General features: G+C 42.0%; 1 protein-coding gene across 1 annotated transcript in view; it reads right to left on the bottom strand.

Moving 5' to 3' along the window:
- Positions 1–18996, bottom strand: part of ANXA7 (annexin A7) — a 31803-nt gene extending 12807 nt beyond the window's left edge. The window contains exons 1-5 of the mRNA XM_049855191.1: positions 18915–18996; positions 7328–7382; positions 5298–5502; positions 4425–4526; positions 3559–3623 (exon numbers count right to left, since the gene is read on the bottom strand). Of these exons, the coding sequence (XP_049711148.1) occupies positions 3559–3623; positions 4425–4526; positions 5298–5502; positions 7328–7381 (426 nt within the window). The 5' untranslated portion in view covers position 7382; positions 18915–18996. The remainder of the gene's footprint in view (positions 1–3558; positions 3624–4424; positions 4527–5297; positions 5503–7327; positions 7383–18914) is intronic.
- Positions 18997–19584: the final 588 nt, after the last annotated feature.

The raw sequence follows: 19584 nt of genomic DNA, 5'->3' as shown, positions 1-19584 counted from the left end.
TATCCAAGATACCATCATTTCTACATGTAATCAGTATTATTTCAAAGTATAAAATTATTCAATTGCTGTTTAGGCCACTGAAACTATTTAAAGTTATACCCACTGAATATAGCAATATGCAAGTACTTGTGGCGGGGTAAAGTAACTGGAGGGACAAAAGGAAAAGACATCTTTCAGCAGCTTTTCAAGAAAATATTTTTATGGTCAATAATCCCCCCTCCCCAATACGTACTCTTACCCTAACCTTAGTTTCTACCAATAATGCTTAACAAACATCTTCCACCAGTTTCTGAGCCAGAAATATAAGCAGAATTATAACTAGGAACAGTCATACAGTGGTTTTTAAGAAAAAATTAAAATTACTCCCCTTGTAGGAAATACTCAGGTATATATATATTTTTTCTGGAGCCCTGGTAGTACAATAGTTAATGCACTTGGCTCCTAACCAAAAGGTCTGCGGTTCGAACCCACCAGTGGCTCCACCAGAGAAAAGACCTGGCGATCTGCTCCTGTAAAGTTTACAGCATAGATAACAAAGTTTATTAAGAAAATGTTCTGCATCCTACTTTGGTGAGTGGCGTCTGGGGTCTTAAAAACTTGCAAGTGGCCATCTAAGATACATCAGTTGATCCCAACCCACCTGGAGCAAAGGAGAATGAAGAATACCAAAGACACAAGGAAAATATTAGCCCAAGAGACAGAAAGGGCCACATAAACCAGAGACTCCATCAGCCTGAGACCAGAAGAACTAGATGGCACCTAGCTACCACCAATGACCACTCTGACAGGGAACACAAAAGGGAGTCCCTGACGGAGCAGGAGAAAAGTGGGGTACAGAACTCAAACTCACGTAAAAAAACCAGACTTAATGGTCTGACTGAGACTAGAGGAACCCTGGAAGATATGGCCCCAGACTCTCTGTTAACCCAGAACTAAAACCATTCCCCCCAAAGGCAACTCTTCAGAAAAAGGTTAGACTGGGATATAAAACATAAAATGATACTCATGAAGAGTATGCTTCTTAGTTCAAGCAGATACATGAGACTAAATGGGCAGATCCTGACCAGAGGCAAGATGAGAAGGCAAAAGGGACAGGAGCTGACTGAAGGAACACAGGAAACCTGGGGTAGAAAGGAGGAGTGTGCCGTCACATTATAGGAGAGCAACTAGGGTAACGTAACAATGTGTGTACAAATTTTTGTATGAGAAACTAACTTGAGCTATAAACTTTCACTTAAAGCACATTAAAAAAAAAAAAGATTACAGCCTAGGAAACCTTATGGGGTAGTTCTACTCTGTCATATAAGTTCGCTATGAGTCGGAATTGACTCCACAGCACACAACAACAACATATATATTTTTCAACATATGAGCCTTAAAGTATCAAGAAACCAAGAAAGTTTCCTTTGCTGTAACCAGACATTAAATCTTAAGCAGGGCAGAGCTTGGTTTATAACACACTGAACTAGAGAGCAAGTGAAACTAACTCATCATGTACTGTTTAATGATTCTCATTTTTTTGTCATCTTCTTTCTTAAAAAAAAAAATCCATTTTTCATCTATGGGGAAAACGTGATTTACTGTCTGTTGGCTGTCTAGTTGAAAGTGAATCTTCCAAATCACCACACCATCCAGGACTTATAATGAAGGCAAAGAAGTCAGGGCTCTTGTTCATGAGGTCAGAACTCTAACTGGGGGGATTTCTCAAGACAGCAAAGTCCCATTCTATCCTGCCACCAGAAGTTCCACCCTTTGATTCCCATTCGATGCCAACTTTCCTGCTAAAAACACTGTGCTAGAATTAAGAGATCTGAATCAATTAAGAGAGGTTACCTAGCCCAGCTGCCCACCTAAGACAGGAATTTTCTTCACACACACACACACACACACACACACACACACACACACACAATCAACCAACCGCTACCTGAGGACTTTCAGTTACGAGGAGCTCATCCCTCACTAAGTAGCCTATTCCACTTCCATCTAAAAGCCCTTCCAAAATCTACTGTTCTGTTAACTTCCACTGTTGGTTTTAATTCTATCTTAAAATGGTAACTGTTATACAAAATAAGTTACATATATATGTATATGTATTTTACTTTCAGTGTGCTATGTTTAAAAATCTTCTATATTGAGCCATAAAATGATGTCTCTAAATTAAATTATATGCATGCTCAAACTATTCTCACACCAAAAATGATTCAAATGGCCACAGATTTACAATATCATTAACTTTAACAATAAAAAAAGGATTGAAAACAATTTACTATGTGCTTTGCAGGAATATCACTTACTGTACTGGAAAAGCAGCATCATGTAACAGAGACCACTGGTCATGGAGTCAGGGAGGTAGGAGCTAATCTCCACTTTGTCTTTCACTAGCTGTATGACCTTGGACAAGTTTCTTAACCGCTCTGGAGCTCAAATTCCTCAAACGAGGAGAGTAAGCTAAAAACAATTGCTGCTACTATTATAATCCTTATCCTTCCCAAGCCCAAAACATGCCTGAAAATGCCAAATCATCATTAATATACAGTATGGAAACCAATGAGAAAATCAGGACAAAGGTAAGCATAAGAGTGTACTGTTTATATTCCTAGTAATTTGCACAAGACAAAATAGAATTAACGAAGCAATTAAAGAATGAAATTTAGTGTTAAAAAAAGGTGCTGTACAGAGATGAGACAAAGATTTAATATACGGGGAACCATCTGGGGCTACTGAGAAATCAGTTCAATGGACACTAATTGGCCACCATGTTTAAAGCCCATAGGCACTAAAACCAATAAACCCACTGCTGTCAAGTCGATTCCAACTCATAGTGACCCTATAGGACAGAATAGAGCTGCCCTATAGGGTTTCTGAGGCTGTAAATCTTTACAGGAGCATACTGCCAGATCTTTCTCCCATGGCTGCTCCTTTCGGTTGGCAGCCGAGCTCTTTAACCACTGCACCACCAGGCTCCTTTATCAGGCACTACAGGGACATAAATATAAAAGAGATATAGTTGAGCCCTCTAGGAAACGGTGAGAGACAAGTACATGAGAAATCAGAAACAAATGAAGGTACATACAGGGAACCTAGTGATTAGTGAACATTAGAAAACCTTACTCACTTCACTGCTATAATCCCAAGAAACAGGAGAGAAAACAGGATAGGAAGGAAAGGATTCTGTATTGATCTGAAAGAAGAGTGCAAAGTTACGAAGGTAAAAATGGACGAGAAAACCACCCTTCATAAAATACTGCTAGAAATATCAACCACACAGTCACCCAAGTTTATAGTCCTAATTGCCAGGGGGGATGAGAAAAGAGAAAAAAGAACTAAAACCAATGCCAAGAGCCCAGGTGAATCTATGAAAAAGTTACCAGCATCATTACCTGTGAGGACCTGCTACTTAAAGCAGATGGACCAAACAGAGCATGGAGTCTATCAGAAGCAGAGATTAAATTCTTAAGCTATTGTGACAGACCATCTCCTCTACTTCGTGGGTACCTCCAGCGTCAGCATTATCCAGTTACCCAGGCTACACTTAAAAGGTGAGAGAAAAAATACCTGAGTGGGGAAAGGAGCTTGTCCTCCAGGATACTGAGGAGGCATCTGTCCTCCAGGAAAGCCACCTACATGTTTAAAAAAAAAAAAAAAAAAAATCACACAGGTCTTACATAATTTTTTAAAACAGCATTGATTATTATGAATATGGGAACATATGACAACATTCACACTATGTTATTCCCTAGGATAATTTTTTAATGTAATTTTATAATTTACTGAATCTAAAACCAATTTAGTCAGAAGACCATGCTCGTAATACTCCATGTCCTATGTGAAGATCCTAACAAATAACACTTTTTTTCGACACCTGAAGCAGATTAAATTCTGATTCCCTGTGTTAAAGATGTCAGGACAGAGTCCTGGGGATTGTTTCACTGGTGGTGTAGGAGTGGGGAGAGACATCACAGATGGTTTTGCTTTTGGTTTGGGGGTGGATTTTTTTTAATAGGAAGAAGTGAGTCCTTATCTCCATCTTTCTGCGTAAGCCTACCATCAAATTAATACATTTTACAAAACCATATATTTGAAATTTTTTATAGTAGTACTTAGTAAGGAGCCCCTGGGTGGCGCAAATCATTAAGCGCTCGACTACTAGCTCAATGGTTGGCAGTTTGAACCCGCCCACAGTACCTCAGGCCTTGTGATCTGCTTCCAAAAGGTCACAGCCTTCAAAACCCTATGGAGCAGTTCTCTTCTGCATACATGGGGTCGCTACCAGCTGGAATCAGCTTAACAGCAACCAACAACAACAATAGTACTTAGTATAAATGTTTACTAGAGACTCCCAAATACAAACTAAGTTCACTCAGTGACAACTGAAAAATTCAAAATATGGTATTGTGTTTCTCTGGATAGCTAGTACCTACCTGGCATTGGAACCTGTGCCGGGCTACCTCCATAAGACTGTGATGGTGGCTGTGGATAGCCAGAAAAGCCTGCTCCACCTGGTGGGGCTCCAAATCCTTGGCCTGGCGGAACCAGAGAGAAAGAATGGTTAAATAAACTTTAGTGACAGTTCTTGAGATTTCAGAGAAAACTTTAAGAAAATATTTACTATTAACAGGAAAAAAAAATCTTAGTAATGCTATGGAAACCCTGGTGGTGTAGTGGTTAAGTGCTATGGCTGCTAACCAAAAGGTCTGCAGTTCGAATCCACCAGGTGCTCCTTAGAAACTCTATGGGGCAGGTCTACTCTGTCCTATAGGGTCGCTGAGTCGGAATCGACTCGACGGCAGTGGGTTTGGTTTTTTTTGGTAGTAATGCTATGGTAACAGTAGTCTAAATTCAACTTCTCACCAATTCCTCCCGTAAAAAAATTTTTTTCTTTTTACTTTATTCATCTTCCTTACTAACTTACAACACAAAATCAGTAAGTTCTTTTTACCTTTGGACAAAGCTGTCCTAAAGGTCATAGTCATACTAACTAGATACTGACATATCTTAATCAGTTCTTAGGATTACAAATAATCAAGCCAAGTATTATATACTGATTCTTTATTACCGTGAGATTAATTCCAAACCCCTTCACCACAGATTTTTTGACACTGCTCTCAGCTTTCGTGTTCCTGGAGAATCTTTCTCTCTAAATCCCAGCAGGGTCACTACGGTCAAAGGTAGAGAATAAGCTAAGGGCAACTGTGACTTCATACACAACAAGCAGGAATGAAAAGGATAAAGTGGAGAAGAGAAAAGTGCTACAGCAACACCTGTCGTCATTGATTCTGAGTCCCAGAACTCACCTCCAGGATAGGATGGGGCTCCTCCTGGCTGGGGGGCACCAGGATAACCTCCAGGAGCTGGATAACCTCCAGGGGCAGGGTAGCCTCCAGCTCCTGGGTAGCCACCACTTGGTGCTGGTGGGTAGGCACCTCCTCCCATTGGAGGAAAGCCGCTAGGATAAGGATACTGACCCGGAGGGGGAAATGAGGACTCCTGACCTGCAGGCTGAAAATCAGAAAAATTTTCAAATGAATGTGATCATAGAGAAATATGACCTATAGAGAGAAATATGACCTATCTTAAAAAAATGAACACAGAAATATAACTGTTTATCACTGTTTATCAGTATACTAGTTTGTCAGAACACTTGTTTGACAGAACGTGGTTAAAATTAATTCTACCTGGTCAGGCAAAAGGCCTCAGTTTCTCTATTTGGGAGTAAGAACCAAGTTTCTTCCAAACGTCAAGGCTTCAAGACAACAAACTAAGCGCATTAGTTCCTTTATTCTCCTGGCATCTGGAAGTATGAAAAAGATCTTCCTCTCTACCCTAAAGAGAGGAATTCATAGCTCTCTTGCAACACACCTGGAATTGCAGCATAGTAGGGAAAAAAAAAAAAAAGCAAATACTGAATGTGACATTTTGGGCAACTGACTATTTCTGGACCTCAGCTCAGACCTGATAATGTCTAAATGCAGCAACACTTGCTATGTGTTCACTAAACACTTTCTGCCCTGGGCACAAAGCTAAATTACACTGCCCAGACCCCTATACAGGTAGGGCCACATGACTGGTGAATAAATGTAGACAGAATTGAACTATACAACTTTCAGTCTGACCCATAAAAGACCTTCTGCCCAAATCTTTATGATCTCTTTCTCTTTTCCTCCATATGCCAGCCGGAAGCAGAGGGTTCAGTGCAGGATTCTAAGAACCTAGAGGGTGGTAGGAAACCCTGGTGGCGTAGTGGTTAAGAACTACAGCTGCTAACCAAAAGGCTGGCAGTTCGAATCCATAAGGCGCTCCTTGGAAACTCTATGGGGCAGTTCTCCTCTGTCCTACAGGGTCGCTATGAGTTGGCATCGACTTGACAGCAACAGATAGAGGATGGTAGAGCCAATACATGGAAAGAGCCTGGGAACCTGAAAGGCTGTGTGGAACAAGCGTCCTCCCACCTTACACGACACTGACACACAACTGACTGAGAATTTGGGGTTGTCTACCCTGACTGAAATGGTTGCCACAAAGTACAATTTAGAACATGGGGGCTGTGGAACATATTCGTAAGTCTAATCTCTCATATGATAAATTCAGGAGAGCTACATATTCTCTTTACATCCAGATACACACACTATCATTAACCTACTTAGGACTTTACTTCTATTCTCCTAGGGGCAGAAAGCAGCCCTATAAACTGCTAAGTGTAAAACTGAAATAAATAATTCTTACTTATGTCTCAGCTATGAGTTTGGTCCTCATAGTAGAACAGACAGTAGCAAGTTGGAACTTTAACAGTATTTATAAAATGTACTCCAAATACTAAAAATCATAGAACCACAAATCCAGGCCCATTCATCTACTGGAATTTATGATCTCTAAGCCCTTTGAATTTTTTTTTTAATTTTCTAACACAAAGGTTAAAAACGGTGACTCATGGGACAGACTGAGCTTATAGACATGTTTGACGGCCCATACAGCATTTAACATTTTTTCTAATTTCCAATCTTAAAAATTTGCACAATTTCACATAAAATCCAGATTGCTGGCTTTACTTGAAGAACTGGAATATCTAGCAACACCAAGTCTGCCTCCCTGCGTGGCCACGCCTGGTTAGAGCAGGGTGGCCCCTGGCTTTCCCCAAATGAGGCGAGGGTGCTCCAGTTGGCCCACAATGCCCACCTTCACTCACTTATTCTACTCGGTCCCTCTGGGCATTTCAGTGTCTGACCCCTGCTCTAGCATTACCTGTAAGATTTGTCATGGGATAGTTCTTCACAGCAACCATTCCAAGGAAGTGTGCTATTTGAGTATTATAAGTGGTGATACTTACAGGATATCCAGGGAAAGGTGGGTAGCCTGAGGGGGGATAGCCTGGGTATGACATTCTGTAACAACAAAAAATCTCCTCTGTAATTCCTTACAAGAGTTGAAGCCTTTGAAGATATACATAGCTATAGGATTTTATACAAAACACACCTTCTTTCAAAAGAGTCTGGAGGCATTCAAATGTAGATGTTATGGATATAAGCAAAGCTGACAAAATGCTTCTTTATTTCACCATTTCACCATTTGCACCAATGGGGTCAGGATAGCATACTTAAAGCTCACACTTCATTCTCCTCATACCCATACAATTTTTATTGTATCTGAATACTACCAGTAGTATTATTTATGGAATATTTTTCTTTTAAGTCAATTTTTTGCTTGAACATATTTTAAAAGTATGTATTATATCACTTCCATAAATGAAAAACTTGCAGTAGTTTTCTTGTCATAAATAGAAGGTAATGTTAAAATGAATTCAGAATTATTAGAATGAAAAATGCTTTCCAGGTACCACAGAAGTCCCCTTGTATGGTGACAGAAACACATTATGGGAAACAATGGTAGGTATACTGGGTAAGAGTCAACATTCTGGAGTCACACAAACCCAGACTAAACTCTGGCTTTCTTTTTTTTCAAGCCTTTGATTATGGAAAATTTCAGACTTATTCTAAAGTAAAGATAGTATAACAAACTTCATGAACCCATCATCCAGCTACAAAAATTACCAATTCATGGCCACATTTTGTTTTTTCAGTACTCTCACTCCCAGCTACCTTAGTGGATTATTTTGAAGCAAATCCCTAGCACTGTATCATTTTAACTTAATATATGCTTCAGTATGTTTCTCTAAAAGATAAGGGCTTTTTTTAGTTAACAGACTCTTCTAAAAATATAACCATATCATTATTATACTTTTAAAAGTTAGCAACAGTCTCTTAATGTGTTATAACTGTGTCAGCTCTAAATGTGTCAGAGTTTAAATTTCCAATTGTATTTTAAATATCTTTATGACTGTTTGCATTTTGCATTTTTGTTTATTTAACTTCTGTATTACAGAACATTTCAAACATATTTAAAAGTAGAGAGAACAGATTAAGCTGAACTACATGACATTGAGGAAATCCAACCATTTTGACCTACAAAAATGGCAATTTTGTGTATACATTCGATGCAGTATTACACAGCCATAAAGAGAAACGAAGTCCTGATACACACTAGGGCATGGATGAACTCTGAAAACATTACGCCGAGTGTAATGAGTCAGTCACAAAATGACAAATATTATATGATCCTACTTATATAAAATAAGCAAACGTACAGAGACCAAACCTTATTAGTGGTAGAAGGGGGCGGGGGGTAGGAACCATTGCTCAGCGCGCAGAGTTCTGTGTATGGTGGTGGAATAATATGGAAAAGGGTAATGGGAACACAATCAACATCACTGAATTACACATGTATGCAAAAACTGTTGAACTGGCAAATGTTTTGTTATATATATTTTTGCCACAGTTTAAAAAAAAAATAAACACAACTTCTTGTAGTTCAACCTAGTAAAGTGCACACGCGTGTGCCCTTTCTGTTCAGCTTCAACAATTACCAAATCATGGTCGATCCTATTTCATTTGTGCCCCAACCACTACCCTTTCCCAGATTATATTAAAGCAAATACACAGACATCATATTCTCATATTTATAAGTACTTCAGTATATTATCTGTAAAAAGACAAGGACTTTTAAAACAGCCATACCAGTATTGTAACTTTAAAAAATTAATAATTCCCTAATATCAAATATCCGGTGTTCACATTTCCCCAATTGTCTCAAAATATTTTTTATAGTTTGATTGTTCGATCAGTATACAAATAAGGTCCATATATTCTCATTTGTTGGTACATCTCTTTTAATCTATCAGCCTCCCTCCCTTTTATTTTTTCCTTGCACTTTATTTGTTGAAGAAGGCAAGCAGTTTTCTTAAGCCACCCACCGTCTAGATTTTGCTGACTGGGCTCTCATGGTGTCCTTTAACAGTTATTTCCTATAAATTAGTAGTCTAGATTTAGAGACCTGACCAGATTCAGGTTAACTTGTTTTGGCAAGAATCCTGAACAGATGTTTGTGTACTTCCATCAGGAAACACGTAATGATCAGCTGCCTCTCCTGTTTATGACTTATGAGCAGTTCCTAGATCTAATGCTATTACTCCTTCTTCACCTCTTATCTGAAATGTTTCCTTAAAGAGAAATTTCCCCCTTATCAACTATATGGTTTTCTTGAAGTACAGTTTATATGGGGAAGGGTAGGATAAATGCTTGATTCTTTCCCTTACTCACCGGTTTTCAGAATAATTAATTGGTTCTGTAGCATACAACATGACTGATAAATTTTCTTAAGTATCATTATGAATTCAAGCTTTTAAACATATTTGATATGTTTCAATCCATCACAGTTATTATTTCTTACTGATGGTCAATTTATCCTATCTTTGGCCAAAGGAAGCCTTTTTATATTGGCTATTAACTCATTTTGACACAATCTGCTATCTGAAATGACATGACGGTCCAGGCTCATCTTACAGTTTTCTTGCCCCAGACCTGGAATTAGTTCACCCTCCAAGGAGTCCTCATCACTTTCCATGGAAAATGATGTTTAGAGACCACAACCTGAGTACTATGGGTACTCATGATTACTAGACTGATCATTGGTTCTAGGTCTTTCCACTGGCACAGGGCTAGAAAATACTTTTTTAAAAGTGAAAACATATTAGCTCATACTGATATTTCCAGTCAAATTTATGATTACAGGGGTTTTTATTTAACTGATTCAATTTATAGTTATATATTTTTCCCTTACAGATGAAAGGAAAATTATGACATGAACATAAACCAAAAACCAAACCCGTTTGCCATTGAGTCGGTTCCGACTCATAGTGATCTTACAGGGCAGGGTAGAGCTGCCCCATAGAGTTTCCAAGGAGTGCCTGGTAGATTCAAACTGCCAACCTTTTGGTTAGCAGCCGTAGCACTTAACCACTATGACACCAGGGTTTCCAACATGAACACAGTAATCTGTTATCCTACTATATTTATGCATTTCAGAATAACAATACTATGGCATACTAAGTAACGCCTCCCCCCAAAGATAGCCACATCCTAATCTCCAGGACCTGCCAATGTTACCTTGTATGGCAAAAAAAAAAAAAAGATTTTGCAGATGTGATTAAATTGAGGATTTTGAGATAGTGAGATTATCCTGGACTCTCTGGGTGGGCCCTAAATGAATTACATGTATCCTTACAAAAGGGAGACAGAGGAAGATTTGAACATAAACACAGAAGAGGAGAAGGCAACATGATCACAGAGACAGAGATTGGAGTGATCCGGCCACAAGCCAAGGAACATCGGCAGCCACCAGAGCCTGGAGGAGGCAAGGACTGGATTCTCCCCTAGAGCTTCCAGAAGGAACAGGACCCTCCTGACACCTTAATTTTGGCCCAGTGACATTGATTTTAGACTTCCAGCCTCTAGAACTATGAGGAAAAAAATTGCTTTAACCCACCAAATTTGCAATCATCTGTTACAGCAGCCTTAGGAGACTAATACACCCGTGCAATTTTTTTGTCCTTAGGACATATTCCACTACGAACGCACAGTCAAATTACTGTGTTTTAAAGGCATTTAAAGTAACTACTGTGTATTTGTGCTACCAAATTAATGCGTATTTGGTACATTTGTTTCATTTTACTTTTGATTTTTGAAGATTACTTTCAAATTTTTTATTTAGTTTTGTTTTGTAATTATATAAAACTTTTTCTTGGTTCCAAAGTCAAATCTGTAAAAAAAGATATGTTCACAAAAGTATTAGCTTCTACCTGTCATTTCCTTCCTTCTACATGCAACCATCATTTTTACTGTTTATCCATCTATCACATTTTTTATAAGCTAAATATGTTTATATTTGCATCTCCACTCCTTTCTTAGATAAAACATAGCCAGCTAACACACACACACACACACACACACACACACACACACACACACACACCTTGTTCCCTTTCTCCTATTTTCAGGATCACCCATAGCAGTACATAGTCTCTGTGGTGCAGTGAATTATTAATATGGCCCTTTTTTAGCCATAGTCTTTGTAATTCCCACCAAATGACTGGTGGAACTATGCAAATAAGGTGCTTGTGGCCCACCAAGGGGATTGACAGCTTGCTGATAATACAAATAAGGTGCATGGCAAGTAAGGTATATGGAACACTAATGAGGGAATTATCAGTTTTGTCATTCCACTAGGCTTAAAATGAGCCATCCCAGAGACAGAAAGGGGGGGCCCTGACTACCACCAAGAGGAAGGGATAGGAGCGGAACACATCCTTTGAACCTGGATCCCCGTGCTGAGACCCTCCTAGAACCAGGAAACAGAGAGAAAGAGAGCTGTAACATTGCAGATGGCAAGATGGCAAAAAGCAGCAGCAGAGAAATGGTGGCAGCAAAGCCAGCAGTACCAGGAGACCAGCAGAAGACTGCGAGCTTCCCAGGCCACAGGGCGAGAAAGTTGAGTGCCTTTAGGCAGGAGGCTTGCTGGTGGAGTGGGGTACCTTTGGGCACTTATTGGCGGATACTCCACTGGTCTCAACCCATCTGGAGCAAGGCAGAATGAAGAAAACCAAAGACACTAAGGGAAAGATTAGTCCAAGGGACTAAGAACAGTCCAAAGGACTAATGAACTACAACTACTACAGCCTCCACCAGACTGAGTCCAGCACAACTAGATGGTGCCTGGCTACCATCACCAAACAACTGCTCTGACAGGGATCACAATAAAGGGTCCCGGACAGAGCTGGAGAAAAATGTAGAACAAAATTCTAACTCAATCACACATACACACACAAAGACCAGGCTTACTGGTCTGACAGAGATTGGAGAAACCTGAGTATGGTGCCCGGACACCCTTATAGCTCAGTCATGAAGTCACTCCTGAGGTCACCTTTTAGCCAAAGATTAGACAAGCCCATAAAACGAGACTAAACGGGCACACCAGCCCAAGGGCAAGGACGAGAAGGCAGAAGGGGACAGCAAAGCTGGTAATGGGGAACCCAAGGTTGAGAACCAATGTCAGTGTCACAAAACAATGTGTATTAATCATTTAATGAGAAACTAGTTTGTTCTGTAAACCTTCATCTAAAGTACAATCAAAAAAAAATTTTTTTTAATTAAAAAGAAAAAAATGTGTCAACTTGGGTAGGCCATGATTCCCAGTATTGTGTGACTGTCCACCATTTGGTCGTCTGATATCATTTTCCTATGTGTTGTAAACCCTATTTCTAAGACGTTAATGAGACGAGATTAGAGACAGTCATGTTAATGAGGCAGGACTCAACCACAAGATTAGATTGTATCTTGAGTCAATCTCTTTTGAGATATAAAAGAGAGAAGCAAGCAGAGAGACAGGGAGACCTCAGACCACCAAGGAGGAAGTCCCAGGAGCAATGCATCCTTTGGACCTGAGATCCCTGCACCGAGAAGCTCCTAGACCAGGGAAACACTGATGACGAGGACCTTCCCCCAGAGCCGACAAGAGACAGAAAGCCTTCCCCCGGAGCTGGCACCCTGAATTCGGACTCCTAGCCCCCTAGACTCTGAGAGAATACATTTCTGTTTGTTAAAGCCATCCACTTGTGGTAGTTCTGTTAGAGCAGCACTAGATGACTAAGGGGTGGTAGAGTGAAGTCAGTCTGGGACTAAAGAGGCATTCAAACATAGACTATTCTGAGATAATATATAGTGACCAAGAGTAGACAGCACTCTAATTAGCAAAATGAACACTGGAAATATCTTTTGGGAACTGAAGTCGGCAAAAGAGAGTTTGAAATTTTCTTCAGAAGGAACTCATTTACTTTTGGAAATGAAAATAATAACCTGGACACTTGGTGATATTAGTCCTTGAGTGGTGCAAATGGCTAATGCACTTTACGGATAACCGAAGGGCTGGCAGCTCGAATCCACTCCGAGGCACCTCAGAAGAAAGTCCTGATCATCTACTTCCAAAGACCACGGCCATTGAAAACCCCGTGGAGCCCAGTTCTACGCTAAAACCCATGGTGTCATCACCAGTTAGAATCAACTCAACAGCCACTGACTTGTTTTTTTCGGTGATAAAACCAAAACCAAACCCACTGCCATCCAGTCGGTTCTAACTCACAGCGACCCTACAGGACAGAGTAGAACTGCCCCATAGAGTTTCCATGGAGCGCCTGGTGGATTTGAACTCCCGACCTGTTGGTTAGCAGACATAGCTCTTAACCACTACGCCACCAGGGTTTCCTTTTTTGGTGATATTAAGAAATTACTTTTTTAGGTATGATAATGATATATGCTCTGGTAACGAAAATGGTTAAGTACACGGCTGCTAGCCGAAAGGCTGGCGGTTCAAACTCACTAAGTGGCTCCACGGGAGAAAGATAAGACCTGCTAACCTGCTTCCATAAAGATTACAACCAAGACAATGCTACGAGGGAGTTCTGCTCTGTCACATGGGGCTGCTGTGAGTCAGAATCAACTGGACGGCACACAACAACAACAATCCTTATCTTTTAGAGATACACACTGCATGTTTACAGATAAAACAGTATGATGTCTGGGAATCGCTTCAAAATAATAGGGAGGGGCTGTACATGAGTGTAGATGGAACAAGATCAGCCACGAGCCAGTAACTGTTAATGCTGGGTGATAAGTCCATGGGGATTCATTACACCTTCTACTTGTGTACATTTAAAGTTTTCCATAATGAAAAGTTAAAAAAAAAAAAAAAGAGTTCATGTAAAACAAATGGAGCTAATGTGAGAAAAAATAAAATACTATACATATGCCTTTTACAACTGAAGAGAACACTACTAAACTTAAAATACAAATAACAGAGAAAAAACAAACATTTAAAAGAACACCCTTTCTCAGCCTGATCAAATCTAAAATACTACTAGTGATTAATGTAACGTACCTGGGAATTTACCTATATACAGTCAATAATCATTCGTTTAGCATCTACCATAAAGCACTGTACTGAGATTGGAGGGTAAAGGAATGATCAAGGTTTTAAAAGGTGCCAGACAGCTTGGCAGGAAAGTAGAACAATGTCACATGCCAGGCAAAAGGTGAGATGTAACCGTGAGAAGCCAGTTAGGAGGCTTTCGGTATTGGTGTGGCATCTCTACCACACTACTCTTAATATCCCAAAGCTGTCAATAGTACCACTCCTTGAATTACCCATGACTCTTTTTTTTTTTTCCAGTGTAGTAAGTAACCTAACGTTTTTCTGTTCTTCCTTTGAAATGCCTCTCCTGTTCTTCTCTCATTTCTATTCTCATGGCTAGCTCCTGAGGCCAGGTTTTCATCACTTGATGTTTATCTAACTAAAATTACTTCTCCATTTATGTCCTTGCTTATCATCTCTCATCCTTCTGATATTCCTGGGCACAGTCACTAGATGAACTTTCCTAAAATGCTGCTCTTTCAGCATACTATTATTCTTCAGCTCAAAAATCTTCAGTGACTACTGCTGGAGTAGCAAAAGCAAACTCATCGGCTAGACATTCAGGCCTTCTTAGTACTGGCCCCAATGTATCTATTAAATTTTTCTTACCAAGCCCTAACCCTCAAAATGAAATCTCTACCACTTGAACCATTCCCAACATGCCTTTGCTTAAGCCAGTGTTATCATTAATCTGATTTGGCCCTCAAGTCTGGGCTCACTCACTCTTCCTACTCGGAAACGATTTATCCAGCTCAAATCTTACCTGTCCCTTCTTTGAAGTACATACCAAATAAAACAGCTTCTTAAACTTTAATATGTACATGAATCACTGGAGATCCTGTTAACATGTAGGCTCTCATTCATTAGTTGTGGGATAGGGGCCTGAGATTCCAAACTTTGAACAAAATTTCCAGGTGATATTGATGCTGCCGGTCAGTGGATCACACTTGGTGGTACCAGAATATTTTGGCATTTCTGGCTTTACAATCTAATTTGCTAAATTTTTAAATGTATGTTTTGGTTTTTCTCCCCCAAGACGGCTGTAAATGATTTGTATTTCTTTTATAGCAAGGCTCCAAACAAATCCAATTTAACCAAATATTTATTAGAGCCCATTATGTAATAAGCACCACCTTCGGTGTGGGTAGAATAATGGGGAAAAAGGATCCTGCCTTTTGAGTACACAGTCCTGCCTTTTGAGTACACAGTACAGGAAAATTAGGTAATAAATTTAAGTTATTATAATGTCCTTTATCATATAAGCACAGGATAGAAGCTAAAAACTCGCTAAATTGAGAATGGATGGGAATATATTCAGTGTTATAAATTAATAAGAAAGTTTATTAAAAAATAAGAAAATTTGATCCAGTCCATTCTAAAATAATCATTTGGAATCCACAGGCCTGCGTATAAAAATAAGTACAGGCGAAACTGCTTTTGCTTTCTTCTTCTCTAAGCCTGGCTGGTGGTATGGGGAGTAAAGGAGGGATGACAGCATCTAAAGAAAAGCCAGATGGACCAAGGGATAAGAGTGTCGTGTCAAAAGAAAAAAATACGAAAATATTTTATGAAATAAATAATAACTAGGCAACAGGTGCAATATGATGGACCACTTTTGTGTGGCCTTTCTAGCCATGGTCTTGTAACTCGCACCCAACTGATTGGGTAGGACTGTGTGAGAGTGTAACTGAGGGCCACCAAAGAGACTGGTCAGTTTTGCCATCCCACTGGGCTTGAAATGAGGCACCTCAGAGGAGAAAAAAGACACGAGTCCTCCACCACCAAGGAAGAGCCCGGCAGGAGAGACGCGCCAGAGCCACCCACAGGAGACAGCGCAGTAGGCTTCCTGGCCCATGGAGCGAGAAGGCTGAGTGCCTTTAGGCACAGACTGAGGGCCAGGGAGAGAGGCGTGCCTGCTTGCACCCCTGGGAAGAGGCTGTCCTGATGGAAGAACTGTATCCTGGAGTGTTTCTGAGCCTGAATTGTAACCTATTACTTCCTTAACAAACCCCATAATCTGTGAGTTCTGTGTGGCCACTGCAATGAATTACTGAATCCAGCAGAGAAGTAGAGAGTGTCGTGGGAGGGACAGCTGGTGTCAGAGTTGGTAAAGGTAGTGGAGACAGAGGCATGTCTGACATCCGCCTCATGGGAATCAGCCTTGGGCTGTTGGTCTTCACTCTCCTTTGCCCTTGTGAAGTTAGAGGTCAGATGCCAAGTCCTGTTTTTTACAACAGGTAATTACAGTACCAAAATAATAAGCAATTCAAATTTCTAAATCTCAGGAGAATTATTCCTGTAACAAAGGCCTGTTTCTACATCCTGTAGCTACTATATTAAATCTTACCTTTAATAGTCTAGAAGAATATGTCCTCAAGAGTTTGAAAACAAAATGAAAATAAAGCAAATACTATCTGCATATAAAAAAAAAATTAATGCAATTTTAAGAAAGTGAATTTGGATAGATTTTGAAGAATGTATTTATACAAAGAGCTAGAAAGCCATTTCATTTCCAGGAATGTAGCTTACAGAGGTACTTGCACAAGTCCAAAATTATGTATGGACACAACTATTCATTGCAGTGTTATTTGTAACAGACAAGATTTAAAAACAATCTCAACAGCCACCCATATGGAGTACGTGGATTATGGATATCCATACAATGGAGTGTTACACGGTTATTAAAAATGAGGCAGCTCTTTATACTCACACATAAAACCATGTCCAAGACATATTAAGTGGAAAAAAAGCAAGGTGAAAAACTGCATAGATACTTGGCAACTATATATGTAAAAAAATAAACATATTTGCTTGTGTATGTATAGAATAGCTCTGAAAGGATATCCAAGGAAGGAGAAACAGTGGCTGCTTCCTGGGAGGCAAGCACAATGAGGAGACTTACTTTTCAATGTACCTTTGGCTCTTTTATAATTGTGTACCCTGTGCATGAATCACCTGTTCAAAAAGTAGATTTAAAAGGTGTTTGCAAAAATTTAAACACCAGGGTGACTCAACAAGTTGCTCAAAGGTGACCGGTGACGAAAAAGACTACACTGGTGAACCAAGGCTTTTATTTTCTTCTTAACATTCTCTGTCAGCAACTCTTTAAGACCAGAAACTCATTCTTGGTTATCTAAACCATCTCCACCCAGTGAGTCAGCTACTAAAAGGGTTGGGTCTCACTATGGAGTCTCATAAGTGGCATAAAGCCCAGGAACACAAGAAGACCGTAACACTTTTCTGATGAAACAAACACGAAAACAGGAAGGGTCACTAAAGTGGGCGAAAGGCAGATACTATAATTTTCCAAAACCAGCCTACGAGTCAATATAGGGGCCATTTAAATCAGTCAGTTAGGGCCCTCGAATAAATAACCTGGAGGCATGGCTCGCACTCTGCATAGACAAGGGTAGGCAGCCACCAATGGGTGAGGAATGAGGGGCAGTTTGCCATGGCCAAAATTACCTCTTCTACCTCCTATCCTATCCAGTGCTTGGAGCCCTGGTGGCAAAGTAGTTAAGAGCTCAGGGTGCTAACCAAAAGATCAGCAGTTCAAATCCATCAGCCGCTCCTTGGAAACCATACTGGACAGTTCTACTCTGTTCCATAGGATCGTTATGAGTCAGAACTGACTCCAAGGCAGTGGGTTTGTGTTTTTTTTTTTTAAATCTAGCACTTGAAACGCTTTCCTTGCCAGAGAGGTAATTCATTACACTTATTATCGAATTAGGGCAGATCAGGTTAGCTCCCCATCAGCAGAAAGCAGGCCGTTTAAAGCAGGCAGAAGACAGGGCGCCTCTTTTAACTTCTATCATTTTGTGGTGGACAACAGCCACCAGATCCATCCATCAGCCCCATCTCCCTTCTCTACCCTGGTTTCCTTCACTGAGAAACGATCCCACAGGATGGGCGAATATCAGCACAAGAGTGCTGCTGTTAGGAAACAGGAACCTGGAATGCCATTTCCAAGAAGAAACCAAACCTACTGCCGTCGAGTCGATTCCGACTCATTATAAACCTGATTCAGTGTACAATTTTAGGTTTACGCATGCTGTCCCAGGGTTCACTACGTACAAATTTCCCAAGTTTCCCTAAATCTGCTGTGTCACCGGAAAGTCTATCCACCAGCCAGGTTTAGCTCGCGACGCTGCTCGCTGGTTTTCCCGCTCAGATCTCCTGAGGTCGCTCCAGCAAGGCCGCCCCAGCCTCAGCCCCTCCACCTGTGGTCACCTGCCTGACGGCGGCGCGTCACCGCTCGCTCTGATACCCGGACGAAGACAGGCAGAGGGGACACACAGGACTTCCTCGCCGTCCCTCACGCCGGGCCGGGCGCCAGCCCCGTCCCATTCCACGATCCCGTCCCAAGTCGCCCCCGGCCGGCAGCCCAGGTCCCGTGACGCGCAATCGCGGCGCCCGCCACCCGGGGGGCCCGCACGGCCCTCGGCCGCGCCCTGACCCTTAAACTCCCACCTCCGGGCAGGCAGGCGCCAGGGCGGGCCGCGAGCGGGATGACCGAGCGGGCCGAGAGGGTGCGAAGGGTAGAGGGTACGGCTCCTCACCTGACTCCGGGGCAGCCGCGCCACAGAACAGCCAGGTCGCCCGCAAAATGGAGCCGGGGGCGGGCCCGCTGGGGGGCGGGGCGCAGGGGGCCACCGCCTCAGCCCGTTAGGACGCGGCGGCAGGGGGACGGCCCCGAGGTGGGAGGGGCGGAGCGGGCAGGGGAACGCCCCTGAGGTGGGAGGGGCGGAGCGGGCAGGGCAGGGGAGCGCCCCCGAGGTGGGAGGGGCGGAGCGGGCAGGGCAGGGGAACGCCCCCGAGGTGGGAGGGGCGGAGCGGGCAGGGCAGGGGAACGCCCCCGAGGTGGGAGGGGCGGAGCGGGCTGGGCAGGGGAACGCCCCCGAGGTGGGAGGGGCGGAGCGGGCTGGGCAGGGGAGCGCCCCCGAGGTGGGAGGGGCGGAGCGGGCAGGGCAGGGGAACGAGGGGCGGTGCAGGGACCCGGCGAGGTTTTCCGACGGCCCTCCCCGCAGCTCCGCCAGTGGGTGAAGACGCTTAGTTCGGGTGGTAGGGCAGGTTTTTTCACATTCCTCGGTCCCAAGGGCCCCGCTCTAACACTTCCGGCCTCTCTCAAGACACTCAAGTTGCAGGGGCTCTGGGGGAATCCCGAAGCCCCTTCGGTGGTGGATAGCACAGAGGGGCTCAGACTCGGAGGCAGGATGCAGCCACTCCGCC

This window comes from Elephas maximus, chromosome 16, assembly GCF_024166365.1.
Source record: "Elephas maximus indicus isolate mEleMax1 chromosome 16, mEleMax1 primary haplotype, whole genome shotgun sequence".
Classification (NCBI taxonomy): domain Eukaryota; kingdom Metazoa; phylum Chordata; class Mammalia; order Proboscidea; family Elephantidae; genus Elephas; species Elephas maximus.
Note: the sequence above shows the minus strand (reverse complement) of the source record. Positions and strands in the feature narration are given on the sequence as shown.